Raw genomic sequence first — 19,945 nt, 5'->3', positions numbered from 1 at the left:
TGAGGTTTAAAAACTTGTACACTAATTTTGCTTCAATGCAAGTGAAGATAACATGCACAAACGCTTTTACATGGGCAATATTCAATGAACCCATATTTTTGGATGTATTATTATTTTTTAAAAAAAGACACACAGAGAGAAATAACAGCCATTTCTGAAGATCACCATAACTACTAAGGTAGTAGACAGACGAAGAGATACTTGAAGCAGCAGGTCAGAAAGAGAATGAACGTTCACTCAGCCTGGGTCGATTAAAATCACATTTCATGGTCTCAAAAAGCAGCTTCACTAGTTCAGTCTTCCCTTGAGCCAACATAGCTTTGGAAAGTTCAAGTACTTCACTGGTGTGATGCCGACAGACTAGTCGAAGTTCCTGTTGCACATGCTGCTTTGCATATTTCTCTTCCGCCTTCTTCACCCACAGTTCTACCTCTTTCATTAGCACCTCCATATTGATCCTCTTCTGAGCAAAGAGAGTAAGCAGCAGTTCCATTAAGCATCGGAAGCTCTCTCTGTACGTGGAACCCACATCGTCCAGCTCTATGGCCTGCTTGAAGCACTCCATGGCTTCCAGTGTCTCATTTTTAATCCAAAGACATTTCCCTTTCAGCACCTGGAGTTCAGGCAAGACATTTCCCAGGTCTAATTCCATGGCTTTAGCAAAGAGCACAAGCGCTTTGTTGAGGGCGTTTTCATCCACAAGGAAAAGCTCCTGCATAGCATCTACTCCCAGGTAGTAATATACCTAGAATTTTTTTTTTAAAAAAAAGGGGGGGGGAAATCAAGGTCATACATTTTAAAAAAGCACAATTATTTTTATTTAAAGAATCAAGAAGTCCACGGGATGTGGAAAACTACAATCTACAAAATGAAAACTACAAAATGAAAACTACAATTTCTCTCTGTTCATCTCCTCACTCTTTCCATCAATCCTTCTGCCTCTTTTTGTCAGGAGAAAAAAAAATGGAATAGCTACCCAAATCCTTCGGTTTAGTACCCAGAGTAGTTTAGTATTCTCCATCTGGAAGTTCCCTAAAATAGTTAACTCAGTGAAAATATCTGGACAGCATGGACGATTTCACTTACCTGGCCAAGATCAAGGTAAGTTTTCAGGCAGGGTTGGACTTTGATGACTTTTTCAAGATCAACTTTGGCCCCCAAAAGATTGCTCTGGTCTGGCATTTCAGCCAAGCCTATCTTCACACGTTCCACATCCCGTAAATACAGTTTAATCAGCATCTAAACATATATGTATAGAGCTCAGTTGACTTGATTTGGTTTTGTCACTGCTAAAACATTGGGGAGCTGCTGAGAGAAATTATGACTCTATATGCCTTTCTCTGCTTTTGAGCCTCCTACAGTAGAAGGGAGCAGAGGGATGTGATCTATCTAAGGCAGTGCTTCTTAACCTTAAGATTAGACTTCAATTCCCAGAATTCCCCAGCAGCATAAGGAATTCTGCGAGTTGAAGTCCACACATCTTAAATTTGCCATTGTTCAGAAATACTGGTCTAAGGAAAAAGATGCCAACGAAAACATTCCCCTGGAAAACAAGAAGTGGCAAACTACCAAACAACTATATCAAGGCAGGAAGTTTGGGATGAAAACATAGGGGTTTCTAGGTGAGGAATTCTGAGAACTTCAGACTTTCCATGTGCTGGTCAAATTGTCTGTTATACCTCCTTTTAATGCCAAAGTTATATAATGTTGTGTATACAGTCAAGCGTGTATCCTTTTACCTGCTTTTTTAAAAAAATCTGTTCAATCATGTCCAATTAGTCTGATATAATAAAATATTATATATTTTTTAAAAGCATTGGATCCTCCAGAAATGCTCTCACTGGATAGGACTGCACTGATATCTTCAATCATCTATACAATCCCAATTGTTTTGCTAGTGAGTTATTTTTAAGGGTGAGCTACTTACCTTAGCACGCATACAATATGCCTGCCAGTTAAGTCCTGGATCAGGCAATACATCCAGAGCTATGTTGCAAACGGCCATTGCCATCTCTAGCTTGCCAAGGAAATGGAAGATTTTTGACAGACGGTTGAGAACAGGTGGATTATCTCTAGCAACCTCTATTGCCTAAAAAGCAAATACATTTTTCTCCATTAATCATCAGTTGCCATGAACAGGGAAACTATGATCAATTATATTCACAATCTGGACACAGGTTAACAGGTGGAGATCTCTGGCCACTTGTGTTAAGTGGCAAATGAGCAAAAGAAAGGATTTCTCTGCTATATTAATACTTGTTGTTACTATAAAAGCCTGGTTACTCATTTTGACTTAACATCCAAGAAAGTTGTTGAATTTTCACAACCTTTCACCCCCACCCGGATGCTGGATTAGATTCCATCTTCCATAATAATCAGCCAGGTGGTTGGGGTGAGAGGGATTGTAATCCAAGACTGTAAAGCCCCCAGGCTGTCTGCCAAGATATTTTAAAAATAGAAGATCCCACTTCGGACATGCCCTCGGTTTTAATTTGTGGCTGAAAAAAAAAATACTTGGCCAGTTCCCTAGAAGGAACTAAAGATTTAGCAAAGCAATAGAATAGCAGTAGTACTTAGACTTATATACCACTTCACAGTGCTTTACAGTCCTATCTAAGCAGTTTATAGTATGTTGCCCCCAACAATCTGGGTCCTCATTTTACTGACCTCGGAAGGATGGGAGTCTAAATCAGCCTTGAACGAGTGAGAATCAAACTCCTGGCAGTCAATAGAATTAGCCTGCGTTCTAACCACTGTGCCACCACACACAAAAAATGGCATGTTCAATTATTTAGACTTGGTTAATATTTAAAGCTTTAGGAATATTCCTCATATCAGTGAAACTAGCATTACAGTACAATAGAAGCAGATAAGCAATAACCCTCCTCTTCCTCCTTTGTAATTGTGATGCTTGGAAGAAGCGTTTTGCTTCTCTTGCTTGCATACAAAGGAGAAGATGAAATTAATAAAATCATCCTTTCCATTATAGCTCTAAAGTATTTTTTTTCTGGGTACATCTCTTTGTTCTAAGTATTCATTCCTATATTTAAAAAAGGAGTGGGGGAGGGTAGTATGTGTTGCCCCCACATTTCTGGGTGGACTGAACTTGTCCCCACATCAATGCTCAAAACTTTGTATTCTAAAATAAGATTTGAAGTATTGTTCCTCTTACACCCCTTGAAGAAAATTGCATGAATGGGATTGTGATCAAGTAGAACTTCCTATTCAGCATTCTACCGACACTCATGGAAATGGCTGAGCTTATACTATCCAAAGCAGCCTGTTGGGAGGCTGAGGTTGTTAGCATAGAGATGGATGTACCCAGCTCAGGTTAGATTACCAACACAACCAGGATTCTTTGCACCTGATTCCAACTAATCAATCAGCAAGTTCCCTTGCTATGCATTGTCCTTGTCCCTGCAGTGTAGTTTAGGGATGTGGATGTGCTTCATTTAGGATTGAGAAGGGAAGGATAAGCCTCACTCACCAGTGTTGAGGGAAGGAATCAACTTTGAATCCCACCATCAATTGTAAAAGGGAGGAATATTCAAAGAATTTTTAGAAGGAGGGTAAAATTTACCCCACAATTGTTTTTGCTAGGTATTGTTACCGATTGTGATACTAAGGAGGTTATATTGATGTTAAATTTAATTACAGCCGCAAGGTTGTTAGTAGGGCAATACTGGAAGAAGGAATCTTTGCCTACTTTGCAAGAATGGTTTTTTAAAGTATCTTATCTGGCGGAAATGGAAAAGATTTCGGCTTTTTTAAAGGATCAATCACAAGAGAAGTTTTTTGTGGTATGGGAAAAATGGATAGATTTTATACAACATAAGTTGGATATAAAAAATATTACTTAGTTTATCAATAATTTATATACAAATTTTAATATTTTATAGATTGTATTATTTTTTCTTTTTCTTTATATGTTTTATTATTATTTTACTTTCTTATATTTCTTTTCTTCTTTCTTTCTCTTTATTCTTCTTTTTTTAAAGTATTTTCTTTTTTTTCTTTAATATTTATCTCTTTTATATATATATATATATATTATTGTTAATTATTCTATTAGTAGTTTAAGTAATGTATTTAGACTTATCTATGGTTTATATATTTTTTTTTAAGAATTCAAGAAAATTTAATTAAGCCTATATTCAGCTCTGGGAAAGTTGAGGGAGGGAGTGGGAGGGTTGGGGTGGGTTGGGGAGGGCTGTTTTTTCTTATTTTGTAAAATTTTAAAAATTTTCAATAAAAAAAAAATTGTAAAAGGGAGTAAAATGGTGAAGGAAGATACGGTGCTTGTTATGTGTTATGCAGTAGAAAGAACATTAAACAAAGAAGCATCTATATATTATAAGCCGTGGTGACACAGTGGTTAGAATGCAGTATTGCAGGCTAACTCTGCCCACTGCCAGAAGTTTGATCCTTACAGGCTCAAGGTTGACTCAGCCTTCCATCCTTCCAATTTTGGTAAAATGAGGACCTAGATTGTTGGGGGCAATATGCTGACTCTGTAAACTACTTAGAGAAGGATGTGAAGCAGTATATATGTCTAAGTGCTATTGAAATATTGTCATTAAAAAATGTTGGGCACCTGGGTACCATTCCCTTCTTTGTCTTTTTGTAATGATTAATTATATCAGCCTACCTTTCCAAAGCAATCCAGGGGATCAGTTCCAGCATAACCACACTCATCAATGCCCAGAGGAATAGTTAAGAAAGAATATTTCCTTTCTAGTAGCATCCCAAGATAGCACCAAGCCAAAGCTAGAGAAAAAGTAAGAAATACTTCAGAGCAGATCCTTCCATTCAGAAATAAAGGGGAAGTTTCTGCCTCATTATTAAACTTAAATCTTTACTTATTAATTGGAGACAGCCCCTGGGATGGTATAGGTATAGAAAGGGTTTTCCACATCAGAAAATTCTGATGCATTCTAGCTAAGCCGGTTTAGCCCTGGTTAATACCTGGATGGGGAATCATCGGGGCCACACAGACCTATAGGCTAGACTGTGAAATGGAAAAGGTATCCTGGAAGATAGAGCAGGAGTGTCAAACTGCCGGCCCACGAGCTGGATGTGTCATGGCAAAACCGCACCCACCCCATGGCTGGCAATGGAAAAAAAGTCACGATATGTCGCGACACGTCACATGATGTTGCGAGTTTGACACCCCTGCATTAGAGCATGCCTCTTTTCTTCACTGCTTCTGAACATCTGAACTGATGGAAAGTACAGATCAGCTTACTTTTGTTGTAGCTCACATTATGTAAATAATTGAAATAAGTAAATGCCCACATACATACTTATACATTCAACATTCTGTTTATATTGCTCTGCATTTTTAAAAAAATTAATTTGTATGCCTGTGTATATTATTCTAATCAACAGGTGATTGGATTGTTTTTTTCCAAATGAAAAGACTAACATGTGTGAGAGGTACTGCAACAAAAATGCTAGAAGAGTGAAGAATGCTCTTTCGGATCCATGACATTATTGAGACAAAAGCATATGAGTATGAAGAATTGATTGCAATCAACCTGGGGGAAGTAACCTTTCTGATAATGCATACGAATTAAGGAGAAGCTTCCTAGCAGTGAGAACAATTAACCAGTGGAACAGCCCGCCATCAGAAGTTGTGGGTACTTCATCAGTGGAGGCTTTTAAGAAGAAACTGGAGAGTCACTTGTCTGAAATGGTATAGGACAGTGATGGTGAACCTTTTAGAGACCGAGTGCCCAAACACTGGCCCCCCAACCCCGTCCCTACTTCGTCCTCCCACTGGGCCACCCACCACTTCCACGGCCCACCACAGATCACCCAGGCAGCTCAGCAGCGCCATGGCGGCCATGCCTTCCACCTGTGCCCCGCAGCATCTTCTGCATGCAATGGGGTTCAAGGACGGAGTCTTGTCCCCGCTGCTCAGCTACCATGTCCTTGGCTCTGCTGCTTTGTGTGGGCCGTGCCAGGGGCAACTCTCCTCCAGGTGGGCTGCTGGTGAGGGGGCCATGGGAGGAGGCAGGGCTGGGGAGACGGTGTGTGTGCCCACAGAGAGGGCTCCGAGTGCCACCTCTGGCACCCGTGCCATAGGTTTGCCACGACTGGTATAGAGTCTCCTGCTTGAGCAGAGGGTTGGATCAGAAGACTGCCAAGGTCCCTTCCAGCTCTATTCTGATTGACTGATTGAAAGTGAGCTGGTAAGAAAATTGTGTACGTATATTTGTGTGTACATTTGAGTGTCGTAGGAAATGAGCCATATATTGGCCCATGGCAACCATCAATCTCTCTTCTCTCTCTTCTCCTTCATTATCCCAATTTAAAAACCTACATCGATTGAGACACTCGATGGATCTGATCAAGTGAGATGCAGCACAAAAGCTTACACCTTATCATGAGAACCGTTAATCAGAAAAGATGCTAACAGACTTTTTTTTTTGGTTTGTATATGTGTGTGCAAGCAAATACATGCATTCTGCCAATGGTATCCCAATGGTTGGATCTGGCTCGGTCTTTGCTATAGTGTTTGGGGGCTAATGAATCATTTCCCCTACCTCTGTAGTGTAGATTAGACGACTTCAGTACTTGTTGAAGCAAAACCAGAGTTCTGTTGAAAGCTGTCAGTCTCTTCTTTTCATCCTCACCTTTGTTCATCCACACCCCATCTAGTCTGAAGTAAAAAGAGGAACTAATATCATTCATACGTACAGAGGTGTACAGGCAGGCAATGCACTTAAAAAAAAATCTGATAGAATTTTTTTAAAAAAAATAAATAAATCAAATGTTGGAAATACTTCTTTGAATTCTGTTCTTTCCATCCCTTTCTAACTGTGATACTCCTAAAGCAGGGGTCTACAACCTTGACAACTTTAAGACTTGTGGACTTCAGCTCCCAGAATTCCTCAGCCAGCAAAGCTTAAAGTTGTCAAGGTTGCAGACCGCTGTCCTAGAGGGTGATGTGGTCCAGAGGAAACTTGTTGCATTATTGTGAATTAGCCACTTCTGTTATTTTTTGATTCATTCTTTAAATTTGATAGCGGGAAGTTATCAAATTATTCCAAAGACATAAGTTGGTATAAAGTAATCAGAAATGGGATGCTTTTAGACAAGGTTTTTTTTTAAATGTACAACCATCTTGCCTTGTTCAAATTGTTATTTTCACCCCCTGGTTTAAGATCAGTATTGCTCATCACTTGCCATGGAAACCTGTTGTGTGTTTGGTCTGAACTGGATATAGAGATTGACTGGAAGTGTGCTGGGTTCAAATTACCCATATATATTTTAGTTAACATTAAGTGAATCACTGAACTTGCAGCTGTAAAGCGGATACGGCTTTCCCATTGCCTTTGCTTGTCAGAAGGCTGCAAAATGTGATCACGTGACCAAGGACACTGCAACTGTCATAAGTACATGCCAGTTGCCAAGCCTTCGAATCTTTATCACATGACCCTGGGGACTGTGCAACAGTTTTAAGCTTGAAAAACAGTCAAGTAACTTTCTTAGTAACTTTGAACAGTCACTAAAAGAATTCGTTGTAAGTCGAGGACCTGTGTTCCAGCCTTCAGTGGAACAAGAAATTTCTGCCACTTTGTCCCAAGATGTTCTCCTTCTGTTATTTTGATATCCTTTCTTTGAGGAATCAAGCGATGGTGACTTTTCATTCTGGACTCCTTCCTGTGTCTCACCTGATGTGCAAAGTGGCCATGGCAAAATACCAGCTCCTTTTCTCCTCTAAAGGTATCTGAAATTGAGAGGAGGGGTGGGAAGGTGAAGGGGGGGGAAAGAGTCTGATTAGCCACTGGTGACTGAGGGATTGCATTCCCTGGATACCAGTCATAGGACATTATTCCATGAAATCAAAGATTGTAGTCGCCAGCCCTCTTCTTGCTCCAATCCACAAACCATGCAACACAAAACGTAAAGTTCACCTCATTTGAGATAATAAACTGAATCCTATAAGCGAAGAGCATAATTAGTTCGTCAGCTCTATAAAAATGGTTGAGTAGCAATTATTTATCCTGTTCTGCAAATCCACTGAGAGAGGAGGCTGACGCTAAAAAGTATTATAATATATATTGAATGGAATTATAGGAGCAATATTTTAAAAAGCACAGGTAAAAACTAAATGCTACACTGTAATAAAAATCAAAACATAATTTAGAAATAGAGAAAAAACAGAAACAAAACCTGAACAGATTATATACTATACGTGGGGATTCAAAATCAGACCTCTCTTGTGCCTGAATATTCTCATGCATATACAGTGCATTCAGAAAGTATACAGAATCCCCTTCACTTTTGTCAATTTTGTTATGCTGCAGCCTGATTCTACAGTTATTGAAATTCATTTTTTTCTCATTAATCTATATTCAGTACCCCATAATGACAAAGTAAAAACAGATTTTTAGAACTGTTTGTAAATTTATTAAAAAGAAAAACTGAAATATCACATTGGCATAAGTGTTCAGACCCTCTGCAACACTTGAAATTTAGCTCAGGTGCCTCCCATTTCTTTTGATCATTACTGACATGTTTCTACACCTTGATTGAAGTTGACTGGTGGTAAATTAAATTGATTGGACATGAGAGGTACACACCTCTCTATAGAAGGCCTCAATGCATATTGTATGCAGCTGACAATGCATACTGTAACAGAGCAAAAGTGATGAGGTCAAAAAAACTGGCTGCAGAGCTCAGAGACAGGATTATTACAAGGCCCTGGGGAAGGCTACAATAAAATTTCTGCTGCACTGAAGGTTCTAAGAGCACAGTGGCCTCCATAATTCTCAAATGGAAGAAATTTGGCACAACTAAGACTCTTCCAAGAACCGGTTGCCTGGTCAAACTGAGCAATTGGGGGAGAAGGGCCTTAGTAAGAGAGGTGACCAAGAACCCAATGGTCACTCTGACTGAGCTCCAGAGATCCTATGTGTGAGATGGGACAGAGATCCAGAAGGACAACCATCACTCTAACCCTTCACCGATCTGGGCTTTATGGCAGAGTGACTAGATGGAATCCTCTGCTCAGTGCAAAACATATGAAATCCTGCTTGGAGTTTGCAAAAAAGCACCTGAAGGATTCTCAGACTGTGAGCAACAAGATTCTCTGATCTGATGAAACCAAGATTGAACTGTTTGGCCTCAATTCTAAATGTTATGTCTGGAGGAAACCAGGCATTGCTCATCACTTGCCCAATATCATCCCACAAGTGAATCATGGTGGACGTGGCATCATTCTGTGGGGGTGTTTTTCAGCAGCATGACTGGGAGACTGTCAGGGTTGAGGGAAAGCTGAATGGAGAAAAGTAAAGGGATATCCTCAATGAAAACCTGTTCCACAGTGCTCAGAACTTCAGACTGGGCTGAAGACTACTTTCCAACATGACAATGATCCTAAGCACACAACCAACACAGGAATGGCTGAGGGATGACTCTATGAATGTCCTAGAGTGGCCCAGCCAGAGCCCTGACTTGAACCCTATTGAACATCTCTGGAGGGACCTGAAAATGGCTGTCCACCGATGGTCATCATCCAATCTGACTGAGCTTGAGAAGATTTGCAAGGAAGAATGGCAGAAAATCCCCCAATCCAGGTGTGTAAAGCTTGTCACATCATACACAGAAAGACTCAAGGCTGTAATTGCTGCCAAAGGTGCTTCAACAAAATACTGAGTGAAGGGTCTGAAAACTTATGCTAATGTGATATTTCAGTTTTTTAATTTTAATACATTTGCAGACAGTTCTAAAATTCTGTTTTCATTTTGTCATTATGGGGTACTGAATGTAGATTAATGAGAAAAAAAATGAATTTCAACAACTGTAGAATCAGATGAAGGGGGTCTAAATACTTTCGGAATGCACTATATATAGCTAACAAACTAAATGAAATCAGTCAGATGTCCTATCTTCACTGAGAAAACCTTACTTTATTGGATACTATGCCAGTTTATGCATGTGCATAATCTTTAATAAATAGTTGCTAATTGATTATAAATCATGGACTTACTTCACTAGCAGTTCTTTATATAGGTGATAGTTCAAAAGATCACAAATACAGCAAATCAAAAAATTAGTTTTCATATTACAGAAAGCTCCTGGTTAATAAACAATATTTTTACTCTATATGTCTATCAGGCAACCACTTTAAAATATATTTATGAAAGTCATTTTGATTCCATTCTGTCTGTTTTTTGCAATGACTAAGAACTTTGGAACCTGCACAATGGTATAAAATTAAATACAGACCATCCCTTTAGTGTAAATATTATGCTAAAACAAATAATTTCAGTTTAGCGTCTTGTCTTGTGATGTGGCCTGTAGTGGCTGGGAGCTATAAACTGGGAAATAATAGTAACAAAAATGACAAACAACAGCTGCCTATCCCAGGTCCTTGGGAAGGACTTGACAGGTGGAGAAAAATTCCACATTGAATCTAAACATCTGGCTGACTATGTGACCAACTACATAATAATATACCATTAAACCTCAACATCTGCCTATCCCAGGTCCTTGTGAAGGACTTGACAAGTGGATTAAAAATGCCAAATACAGTCTAAACATCTGGCTGTGTAATTAACCACAATAATGAAGATCCTAATCATAAAACTGAAAGTTAATACTGTTTGGGATGGACCAGGACTGTTCAGAAATGTCCTTGACATTCAACTTTAAATGTTTTAACCTATTAACCTAAATCCTTCCTACCCTGATTATTTGAGTATATTTCTTATATCCCTAAGAAAAGTGCCTCTAAAATGCTTCAGCCAACCATGAAGCAATTAGTTACAGAGTGCTAGGGCTTATTTATTTAATCTGTTTAACTCCTTCATGACCAAAAGCCGTCTGAAGTATGGTATCCTTTCATTGCTATGCAATTTCCTACAACATAATGTAACCATGACTTCATGATTAAATTATTGTAGACTGTGCAGAACACAGCCAGCCATCAACTCTACTTTATAAGCCACAATGGCTAGGTTCTCATAGTATGCTAAGCCACCAGAATAGCTCTGTACTTGACACAGAAGAACAGACAAAATTAAGATTCCACCAAAAAATCCTTTCCCCGTTATTATCCATTGGCACTGCCATTTTCACTTCCTTGTGCAGGATGAGTTGTTTGGTGATCACAAATGTTCTGGACAATGTCTTGGCTCAAAAATGGGAAAGATACAGCTTATAATGGAAAAGGCCTGATTCAGCCTCCCAAATGTTTTATTTAGTGGAGTAAGCATAATTGTAGATGTGCTGTGTGGTCTAATAACTCACACTTTTACCCAAAGAAGGCAATAAATAAGTGCATTGTTTTGATGCTGGTGAAAGGTCATCTTACAAGACTAGCCTTTTCCCCAACATGGTGACCTTCACATGTGTTGGTCTCTTCCAGCATGGTCATATTCATGGTGTCTGGACATATTCACAGAGCCCAACATATTTGGAGAAATTACACTGAGGAAGGCTATTAGGAATTTTCTCCTGGTACCACGTCATCCGGATCACAGAATGCTGAAGAATCCACTTTGTCTCCTGCAAAATTCCTCCTTCTCTTAGCTCCCAGTGTTTGGCGCCGACTTTTTGTTCAGTATACAGGCTGTCCTCGACTTACAACCACAACTGAGCCCAAAGTTTCTGTTGCTAAGTGAGACATTTGTTAAGTGAGCTTTGCCCCATTTTACAACCTTTCTTGCCACAGTTGCTAAGTGAATCACTGCAGTTGTTAATACTGTTGTTAAGTGAATCTGGCTTCCCCATTGACTTTGCATGCTAGAAGGTTACAAACAGTGAGCCCAGGACACTGCAACCATTACAAATATGAGAGAATTGCCAAGTGTCCAAATTTTGATCATGCTGCAATGGTTATAAGTGTGAAAAATGGTCGTAATTCACTTTTTTTTCAGTGCCGTTGTAACTCTGAACGGTCACTAAATTTAAGTCAAGGACTACCTGTATGTGATAGAAGTCCAATCTTCCACTAAATACAAATGACACAAAGATGCATGATAACTTACTTACCTGCTTTCCATAGGCCAGCGCCTTGCTGTAGAGAGTGAGACCCACAGTCAGTTTCTCCATCTTCTCCTCTTTGTTTGTTAGCCTGATGTCAAAGGCATAAGCATAGCCCTGTTCAGCCAGGCAACGGGCTGCTCTGACCTGGTGATTTCCCTGCAGTTTGTCTTCTGAATCCAAACCCATTAAGTGGGAGAGTTTCTCAGTGCACTCAGCCTCTTCTTGCTCCTGGTTCAGCCTGTCATAAATGTAGGCCAGATTGGCCCAAGCATTTAAATTCTCAGGCTGTTCTTGAGCGATATGCAGAAAAATCTCCTTGGCTTGCTCCACTTCCTCCAGGTAGAAGGAAAATATCCCGATGAGGTTTTGAATGGCGTTTTGCTGTGAGCCAGTTTCAAACTCCAACTCGTAGAGCAGACTCTCTCGTTTCAATTTCAAGTCTCTCCCTTGGAAGCTGATTGGTGCAGAAGTTTCAAAATTTAAATTCATATCGAGATGAAAGTGACCAGGAATGTAGTCCATCTCATCAATAAGAGTGTCAATGTCCACGGTGGTTTCATCCATTTTCTCTCACCAGTCCAGGAGTCTTCAATTAGCAGCTTTCCCAGGATTTCCTTTCTTTCTCTCCTGTCTTTCAAATTTGTTTACCTTTCTGAATTCTCCTCCTCTTTCTTTACCAGTATTTCTGGTTTAGCTGCTGATTCACATGATGCCTGCAAAAGGAGGAGCCGGATTAAATGCCTCTTCTTCCTTAGTCAACTTGCTGCTTCATATTCGCCATTTGCTCAGTGGATCACCCAAAGTAGAGATCAATTCCAGTGATCAATAACCAGCAAGACTGAAAACCATCACACTGTAAAGGACAGCATGGGAATCAAACGTTTTGAATAAACTACAGCTATATATAAAAAGGTTAATAGTTCAAGGTACAAGCTGTAACACTAATGTATTATGCATTTCAAAATCAGTAGGCTGGAAAGCAAAGCAGAGAGCTTTCTGCATAGCATCTATCTAGGATCTCCATGTATTATGATTGAGTTTGGAGCCTGAGATGCTTGGCTGGGAGCATACTTCAAAACAGAGAGGATGAGGCCAGACAAAAACTCAACTTGATTTCATTTACATTTAAAATCAAATTAATGAATACAACTGTTAATGTATAAATAATAACATTAACATAACATAATTAAAATTTTTGTGTTTCAGCTCCATTAAGTACCATAATTTAGAAAAAAAATTCAAGGGACTGGAAACTCTGAAGTCATATGTGACTTGAAGTCTCCAACTTGTTTATATCTATATTCCAGAACAGGGGTCTCCCAACTTGGAAACTTTAAGACTTATGGACTTCAACTCCCAGAATGCCCCAGCCAGCCATATCTCCAGACGATATGGAGAAAGATCTCAGCGTTGCTTTCCAGTCTACTGATTGTGAAATGATCAAAACACAGCTTTGGGACTGAGCAATGTATAACTGAAGATGAATAATGCAACAGGGCAGGTTATGATTTTTTGCTCAATGTTTTTTCCAAACTGATTAATTCCCAAGTTTTTGTTTGATTCTGCATTTTGTATGGGAGAATCCTTGATATTTCTGTTGCAAGGAGTGGCGGGAAAAACAATAACTCTGTTATCATACAGATAATTCTTCACTTATGGCCACAACTGAGCCCAAAATTTCTGTTGCTAAGTGAGACAGTTGCTAAGTGAGCTTTGCCCAGTGGTGGGATTCAAATACCTGAACAACTGGTTCTCTTATTGGATACAGACCTGGACCTCGAAGGCCTACAATGGACTTCTGGAAGTGGCATCCATGCACTTCCAGTGGGCCATTCTAGGTCTGGGAGGCCTCCTTCTCCAGGCCTCTGAGGCCTAAACTGGACTTCCGGAAACAGTGTGCATTCAGCTGGTTTTCTGAACTCAGCAAAATTTAGCTACCAGTTCAACTGAACCGGTGCAAATCGGCTGAATCCCACCACTGGCTTTGCCCCATTTTATGATTTTTCTTGCCACAGTTGTTAAGTAAACCGATACAGTTGTTAAGTGAGTAACAGGGTTGTTAAGTGAATCTGGCTTCCCCACTGACTTTGTCAGAAGGTCCCAAAAGGTGATCAGAAGATTCTGGGATATTGAAACCATCATAAATACATGCTGGTTGCCAAGCATCCAAATTTTGATCAGATGACCACGGGGATGCTGCAACGGACGTGTGAAAAATGACATAAGTCAAGTTCATCCTGGGTGTCATGGCGACACAGATGAAAGAAACTGAAGTTCTGGTTTCCTAGTCCAATTTCGCTTTGTCTGGAGACCCAAAGAGGTCAGAAAGATGCCCTGGAGAGGCAACGAGGAGAAAGAGAAACCTTGGAGTTCAGAGCCAATGGCGGTTGGCCCAAACAGACCAAGAAAACTCTTTAAACAGGTGGGAGAAAGGCTGCTGGCAGGTATGCAGACAGCCCAAGCCATAGACAGCCGGGGAAGAAGTGAAGAGCTGTGGCAATGCCGCCAAACAGCTGACTGTCAACAACACGTTGAATCTGGGTGAGATTCTTCTTTATTTCTCTTCTCTATGGACTTTAAAATATAAACATCTAGTCTACCAAGTCAGGGATCTATTGAAGCAATGTTACAACGAGAGAAGGCAAACAATCTCCAAAAAGAGATGCATGCGACCTTACAACTAATGCAAGAAATGATGCAGAAGAATCATCAAGAAACAAAAGCAATCTTGATAAGCTAAACGAACAAATGCTTGATATAAAGAAACAATTTGAGGTTCATCAACAAATGATACTTAAAAATGAACAAAGAATTTAGAAGGTGGAAGATCAATTAGAAGATACTGGGGAAAAAATTGAAGCACTAATGACAGAGAATGAAAGATTAGAACAAGCAAATCAAAACCTAGAAGAGCGGTCACTGCTTTGGAAATGGAGAAGGAGGTACACTATTTGAGATTCCAGAACATACCCGATCCAGCAAGAAATGGATGAAATATTTAGAATGATTCAAGTTATGCAAGGAAACACAAATTACCCAGAGAAGTCCATGTAAGATTTATGAAGAAAACAATGAGGGTTGAGATATTAAGAAGAGTTAGAGATGATCCATTACAATATAAAGAGAAGAAATAGTAGTGCTGAAACAGATTCCCAAGAGAATAAAGGATACTCAAATTCAATATCATTTCTTGACTACAAAGCTGATTGCAAAAGGAATAAATTTTAGATGGCTGATGCCAGAAGGGATTTTAATCAATTGGAATAACACAAGATATCATTTGAACTCAGTGTGGAAGGCAGAGGATTTTGTTGAAAGACATAGAGCACTTCTGGGAGAAAGACCACAATATCAACAAGAGATGGAAAAAGCCAGAAACAGAGAGAACAAACAATAAACAATTACACAGGTGGAAGAGGAAAAAGAGAAGACGAATCAAGAAGATGAGGGAACAGTAAGAGAGCAGAGGGTTACGAGATCAACAAGACTTAAATATAAATAAAACAAAATGGAGAAGGAAAATGGAATTTTTTCAGTGAATATAAATGGTTTGAATTCCCCATCAAAAAGAAAAAGAATTTTCAAACAACTACAGAAATTAAACATTGATATAATTTGTTTGCAAGAGACACAGATAAAAAAACAAATCATAATTTTTGGGAAAATCCAAAACTTGGAAAACTTTATTATACATCAGCTCAACAAAAAAAAGAGTAGTTATATATGTCAAAGAGACAACAGATTCCAAAATGATTTATGCAGATGAAGGAAGAATATTAATGGTAGTATATTTAAAAATCAAAAACAAATACTTTTGATAGCAATATATGCACTATATAATAAGCAAGAAGAATTTTATCAAAACCTTCACAGAAAAATAGTAGAAATGGAATATCAAAACATATGCTTAATTGGGGATTTCAATGCAATAGTAGATGGGACATTAGACTATAAAAGCAGTAAATCAGGGAAAAAATAAAATGTAAAATTTATTTGAAAATTCCAGAATGGCTTTTAATAATGGAAGCATTTGTACATCCAAATCTAGTCAGTCTTGATAAAATATGGACATACAAAGATATTCTAAATTCTGAAGGGAACCTAAAATCCAGGCAAGAGATGGAAAATCAGGGCATCGATTTAACATGGTGGTCACATTTACAAATGCAAGTCAGATGTGATAAAGATATTAAACAGTATGGATTTTACGAAGAACAGACTATGTTTGATCAGATATTATTAACTTCTGATGAAAAGTTAATTAAAAAAATGGAAGATGAAGATGAACAAGTAAAAGAGACAATGATAGTATGGGCAAAGAATTTTGGATATAATATAGACTTAGAAAAGTGGCAAAGTTTGTGGGAAAGAAACTATAAATTGACAATGTCAGCTTCATACAAAGAAAATGTATATAAAATGTTTTATAGATGGCATTTGCCACCAACAAGATTAGCAAAAATGTTTAAAACATGTCAGAGAAATGTTGGAAATGTAAACACAGACCAGGTACTTATTATCATATGTGGTGGACATGTGTTAAAGCAAGGAGATATTGGACAATAATCCACACTTGGTTAGAAAAAATGTTAGAGAAACACATAGACTATAAACCTGAATTTTTTTTTAACTAGGTATAATGCCAGAAAAACGTGATAAGCAAAGAATATACATGATCCTACATGTGATAACAGTGGGAAGAATTATATTTGCACAATATTGGAAGAATGAAGAAATACCACCAGAAGAAGAAATAATAAAAAAAAATATTAGACTGTGCGGAAATGGACAGACTTACTTTAAGGTTGAAAGAAAAAGAAGAAACAGAATATTTTCAATCTTGGGACCTATTTTATCAATGGTTAGAGAAAAGATTTAGGGATTAGGGATTTAATTTGTATTAGTGAATAAGATACTCAGACAACATGTTTTTGTTGAATAATTAGCATTGAACTCTGTTAAAAAATAATAATAAAACTTTAAAAAAGTGCCATAAGTCACTTTTTTCAGTACCATTGAATGGTCACTGAACAAACGATTGTAAGTTGAGGACCACCTGTATAGCAAATGTGCTAACTTATATCTAAAGTTGTTATTGCATCTTAGATTAGGTAACTCTAGCTTTTGGTTCTCTTTTTAGTTCAAAGTGAGGGAACAGAAAGCTCTGCTACTGCTTTTCTGCTTCTTGCATAACTAAAAAATGCTGCATTCTGAACTCTGGATTGTATGTGTCCCCAAGAAAAACTTGCTAAAACCCTTCAAATGTTAAATAATATGTGCTTTAGAACAGGGATCCTCACCCTGTGGGCCATGGCCCACTGGTTTGCAAGGAGCCTGCAGAAATGGTTGGTGCACAGTGTGCATGCACGTGCATCCTCACTTGTGAGAGCAGTGGGTGAGTGCATGCAGTCTACTTAAGTGAGTAGCAGGCACTTGTGTACACTGCTTGTGCAAATGCGTGCGCTTGCCAGCCACTCACACAGAACCATCCTCTCTTCCCCCCCCCCCCGCCGGTCCACAAAGCTGGAAATGTTGGGGTGCTCTGCTTTAGAATACTAAAATACCAGGCTTCCAACAACACAACAAAGCATTATATGTTAAGCTGACTCTGCCAATGGATGATCTTGTGTTATTTCTTCAATGCATATAAAGAAATCTGATATCATAGGGTTAGTAAGGAATGGTTCATTAGCATCAAGGCCAACCACACTAGCTGAGAATTATGAGAGTTGTGGGCTAATGCTGGGGATTAGTATGAGCAATATAAATCAAAGAAGGAACAATTGTGGTATGTGTCCTCCCTAAATATATCCATACTATTCTTTCTGCTACTCTTTCTTTACTATTACTTTACAGTTGCCATGAAAGGCCAGTTGGGCAGGATCTAACCATCTCTTCCAAGCATAGTCCAAGACTGAGCTGGAATAGCTGCCAGCAGCACTGACAAGTCTTTGTGAACATAGCCGGTTGCCCTGAAGACACACCTCTGTTAGGACCATGGAAACAGAAGCTCCAGCGTCCAGTGTTGTCATGGCAGTAAAATTCCAGAGCCATTTTCTTCTACAGCTGCCAATCAGGAGAGTGATCCTTCTTTTTCTTTTCTTCTGGGCAGCAGAAGATGGAAGATGGAAACAAAGGGCTTCACAGGTGCCCCCTTTTGGACTCAACAAGCTAGGTAAGGATAACTTCACAGAATTCAGGGCAGCTGCATTTGTGTCTCTCTCTCTCCCCCACTGTCTCTTCACACACACACACACACACACACCAAATGTTGAATTTATTCTTCCCTGGTGCGAAGTTGCCAATTATCACACAAGGCAGGAAATTTTTTTTTTAATTTTATTATTTTATTTTCATTACAATCATAAGAAAAAAAAATTCAGATACATAACAAGTTAAAATACAACACACAAATTCCGGCATTGCTCACCCATTTCCCCCCAAACCACATCCCCCTCTCATCTTTTCACTTCCCCCTTCCTTCTTCTTCCTCACTCTCCTCCTCTCCTCCCTCTCTCCTCCATCTTTCTACTTGCTTATCCCTCTCCTCTTCTTTTCAATTGGATGCTGTCTAGGGGAAAATGCCCGAGCAATCCTCTATCACCAAAATGGCAGGAAATTGTTTATTTGGTACAGATAGTCCTCAATTTACAACCATTCATTTAATGACCATTCAAAGTTACACGGCACTGAAAAAAGGGACTTATGACTGTTTTTCACACTTACGACCCATTGCAGCATCCCCATAGTCACAAGATCAAAATTCAGATGCTAGGTAACTGGCTCTTATTTATGATGGTTGCAATGTCCCAAGGCCATGTGATTATCTTTTGTGACCTTCTGACAACCAAAGTCAATGGCGAAGCCAGATTCAGTTAAACATCCGTGTTAATAACTTAACAACTGCAGTGATTCACTTAACAACTGTGGCAAAAACTCTTCCTTACCACTAACTGGAACCATAACCTGCAAAAGAGTAGAGAAACATGGAAGAGTGTGTTTGCCATTCCTAGTTCTTGGAATGGGTCAGAAGGATACCGTGATCGATGGCAGAGAAAAGATTCAGAGATCAGTAGTGCCAGGTTGCATTCCCCTATCCCCGTCCTACCAGAAATCATCAATAAATGGGATTAATGCCACCTTTGTGGTGAACCTGGATCTGAAGCTCAACAAAAAACAGGCTCAGATAATCTATTTCCTCCAGTGTCATCTGCAGCAGCAATCCAACTGCTTTCTCCACAAGCTTTCTCCAAAAGTGGAGGATAGAAATGGAATGGAATAGAATAGAATAGAATAGAATAGAATAGAATAGAATAGGATGCATTAAATGTTTTTGTTGTTAATTTGTTTGAAAATAGAACTTTGTTTCATATTTTCCACGAAAGAGATCTAAAACAAGATGGATTGATGACATCACCAAGTATTGCGGGCCCAATTGTCAAAAGAAAGCTCAGGACCGAATTGGTGTGTGTGTGTGTGTGTGTGTGTGTGTGTGTGTGTGTGTGTGTGTGTATTATGATGTATACACAAACACACACACACACACACACACATCATAATGTTAATACTATAAAATAGTAATAATTGCATCATATGCTGTTTTCATTTAGAGTTTCTGGGCACTATGGATAATACATCTTCTTTGTGATAGCCCTTCAAATATTGGAGATAATAATAAAAAAATATCAACATTTAATTGCTGTTGTCAGCACGATATAAGCCTGAATGCTCCATATTTTACAACAATGGTGCTCTATATATCTCTTTGCTTTGTTCAGTCCCTGGCACTTCTTGGAAAACCACAGGATGCCCTTGGTTCGTAAGAGGCCATTCAGGTATAACTTCCATATTCTGACAGTGATTAAGGCTTCGAGTGAGCTGCCTCCCCAAAGGCCATGAAACCTGTTTGTTTTACTCCTGGAACCTCAGGTTGAGAGGCAAAGCA

General features: G+C 39.0%; 2 protein-coding genes across 2 annotated transcripts in view; one reads left to right on the top strand and one right to left on the bottom strand.

The window, feature by feature from the left end:
• On the bottom strand, nucleotides 1-12,730 carry TTC22 (tetratricopeptide repeat domain 22). Its single transcript, XM_039319937.1, has 7 exons — nucleotides 12,007-12,730; nucleotides 7,680-7,735; nucleotides 6,549-6,664; nucleotides 4,649-4,767; nucleotides 1,928-2,089; nucleotides 1,087-1,239; nucleotides 1-745 (listed from the first exon to the last, which is right to left on the bottom strand). The coding sequence occupies exons 1-7, from the start codon at nucleotides 12,562-12,564 to the stop codon at nucleotides 215-217; spliced, it is 1,695 nt and encodes a 564-aa protein (XP_039175871.1). The 5' UTR covers nucleotides 12,565-12,730; the 3' UTR covers nucleotides 1-214.
• The window catches only part of LEXM (lymphocyte expansion molecule), a 42,130-nt gene continuing 30,602 nt past the window's right edge, over nucleotides 8,418-19,945 (top strand). Inside the window, exons 1-2 of the mRNA XM_039319938.1 lie at nucleotides 8,418-9,587; nucleotides 18,113-18,175. Of these exons, the coding sequence (XP_039175872.1) occupies nucleotides 9,376-9,587; nucleotides 18,113-18,175 (275 nt within the window). The 5' untranslated portion in view covers nucleotides 8,418-9,375. The remainder of the gene's footprint in view (nucleotides 9,588-18,112; nucleotides 18,176-19,945) is intronic.

Source organism: Crotalus tigris, unplaced genomic scaffold (genome assembly GCF_016545835.1).
Source record: "Crotalus tigris isolate CLP2741 ecotype Arizona unplaced genomic scaffold, ASM1654583v1 scf7180000023617.9722795, whole genome shotgun sequence".
In the NCBI taxonomy this organism is placed as follows: domain Eukaryota; kingdom Metazoa; phylum Chordata; class Lepidosauria; order Squamata; family Viperidae; genus Crotalus; species Crotalus tigris.
This window is presented reverse-complemented; position numbering and strand designations above follow the sequence as displayed.

Bases quoted from the DNA above. Each gene is read 5' to 3' on its own strand.
- TTC22 (XM_039319937.1), bottom strand. From the start codon at position 12,564: ATGGATGAAACCACCGTGGACATTGACACTCTTATTGATGAGATGGAC. The intron at 7,736-12,006 runs GTAAGTAAGTTA...TCTCAATTTCAG, and splicing joins CGCTGGCCTATGGAAAGCAG to ATACCTTTAGAGGAGAAAAG. The intron at 746-1,086 runs GTAAGTGAAATC...AAAAAATTCTAG, and splicing joins CTTACCTTGATCTTGGCCAG to GTATATTACTACCTGGGAGT.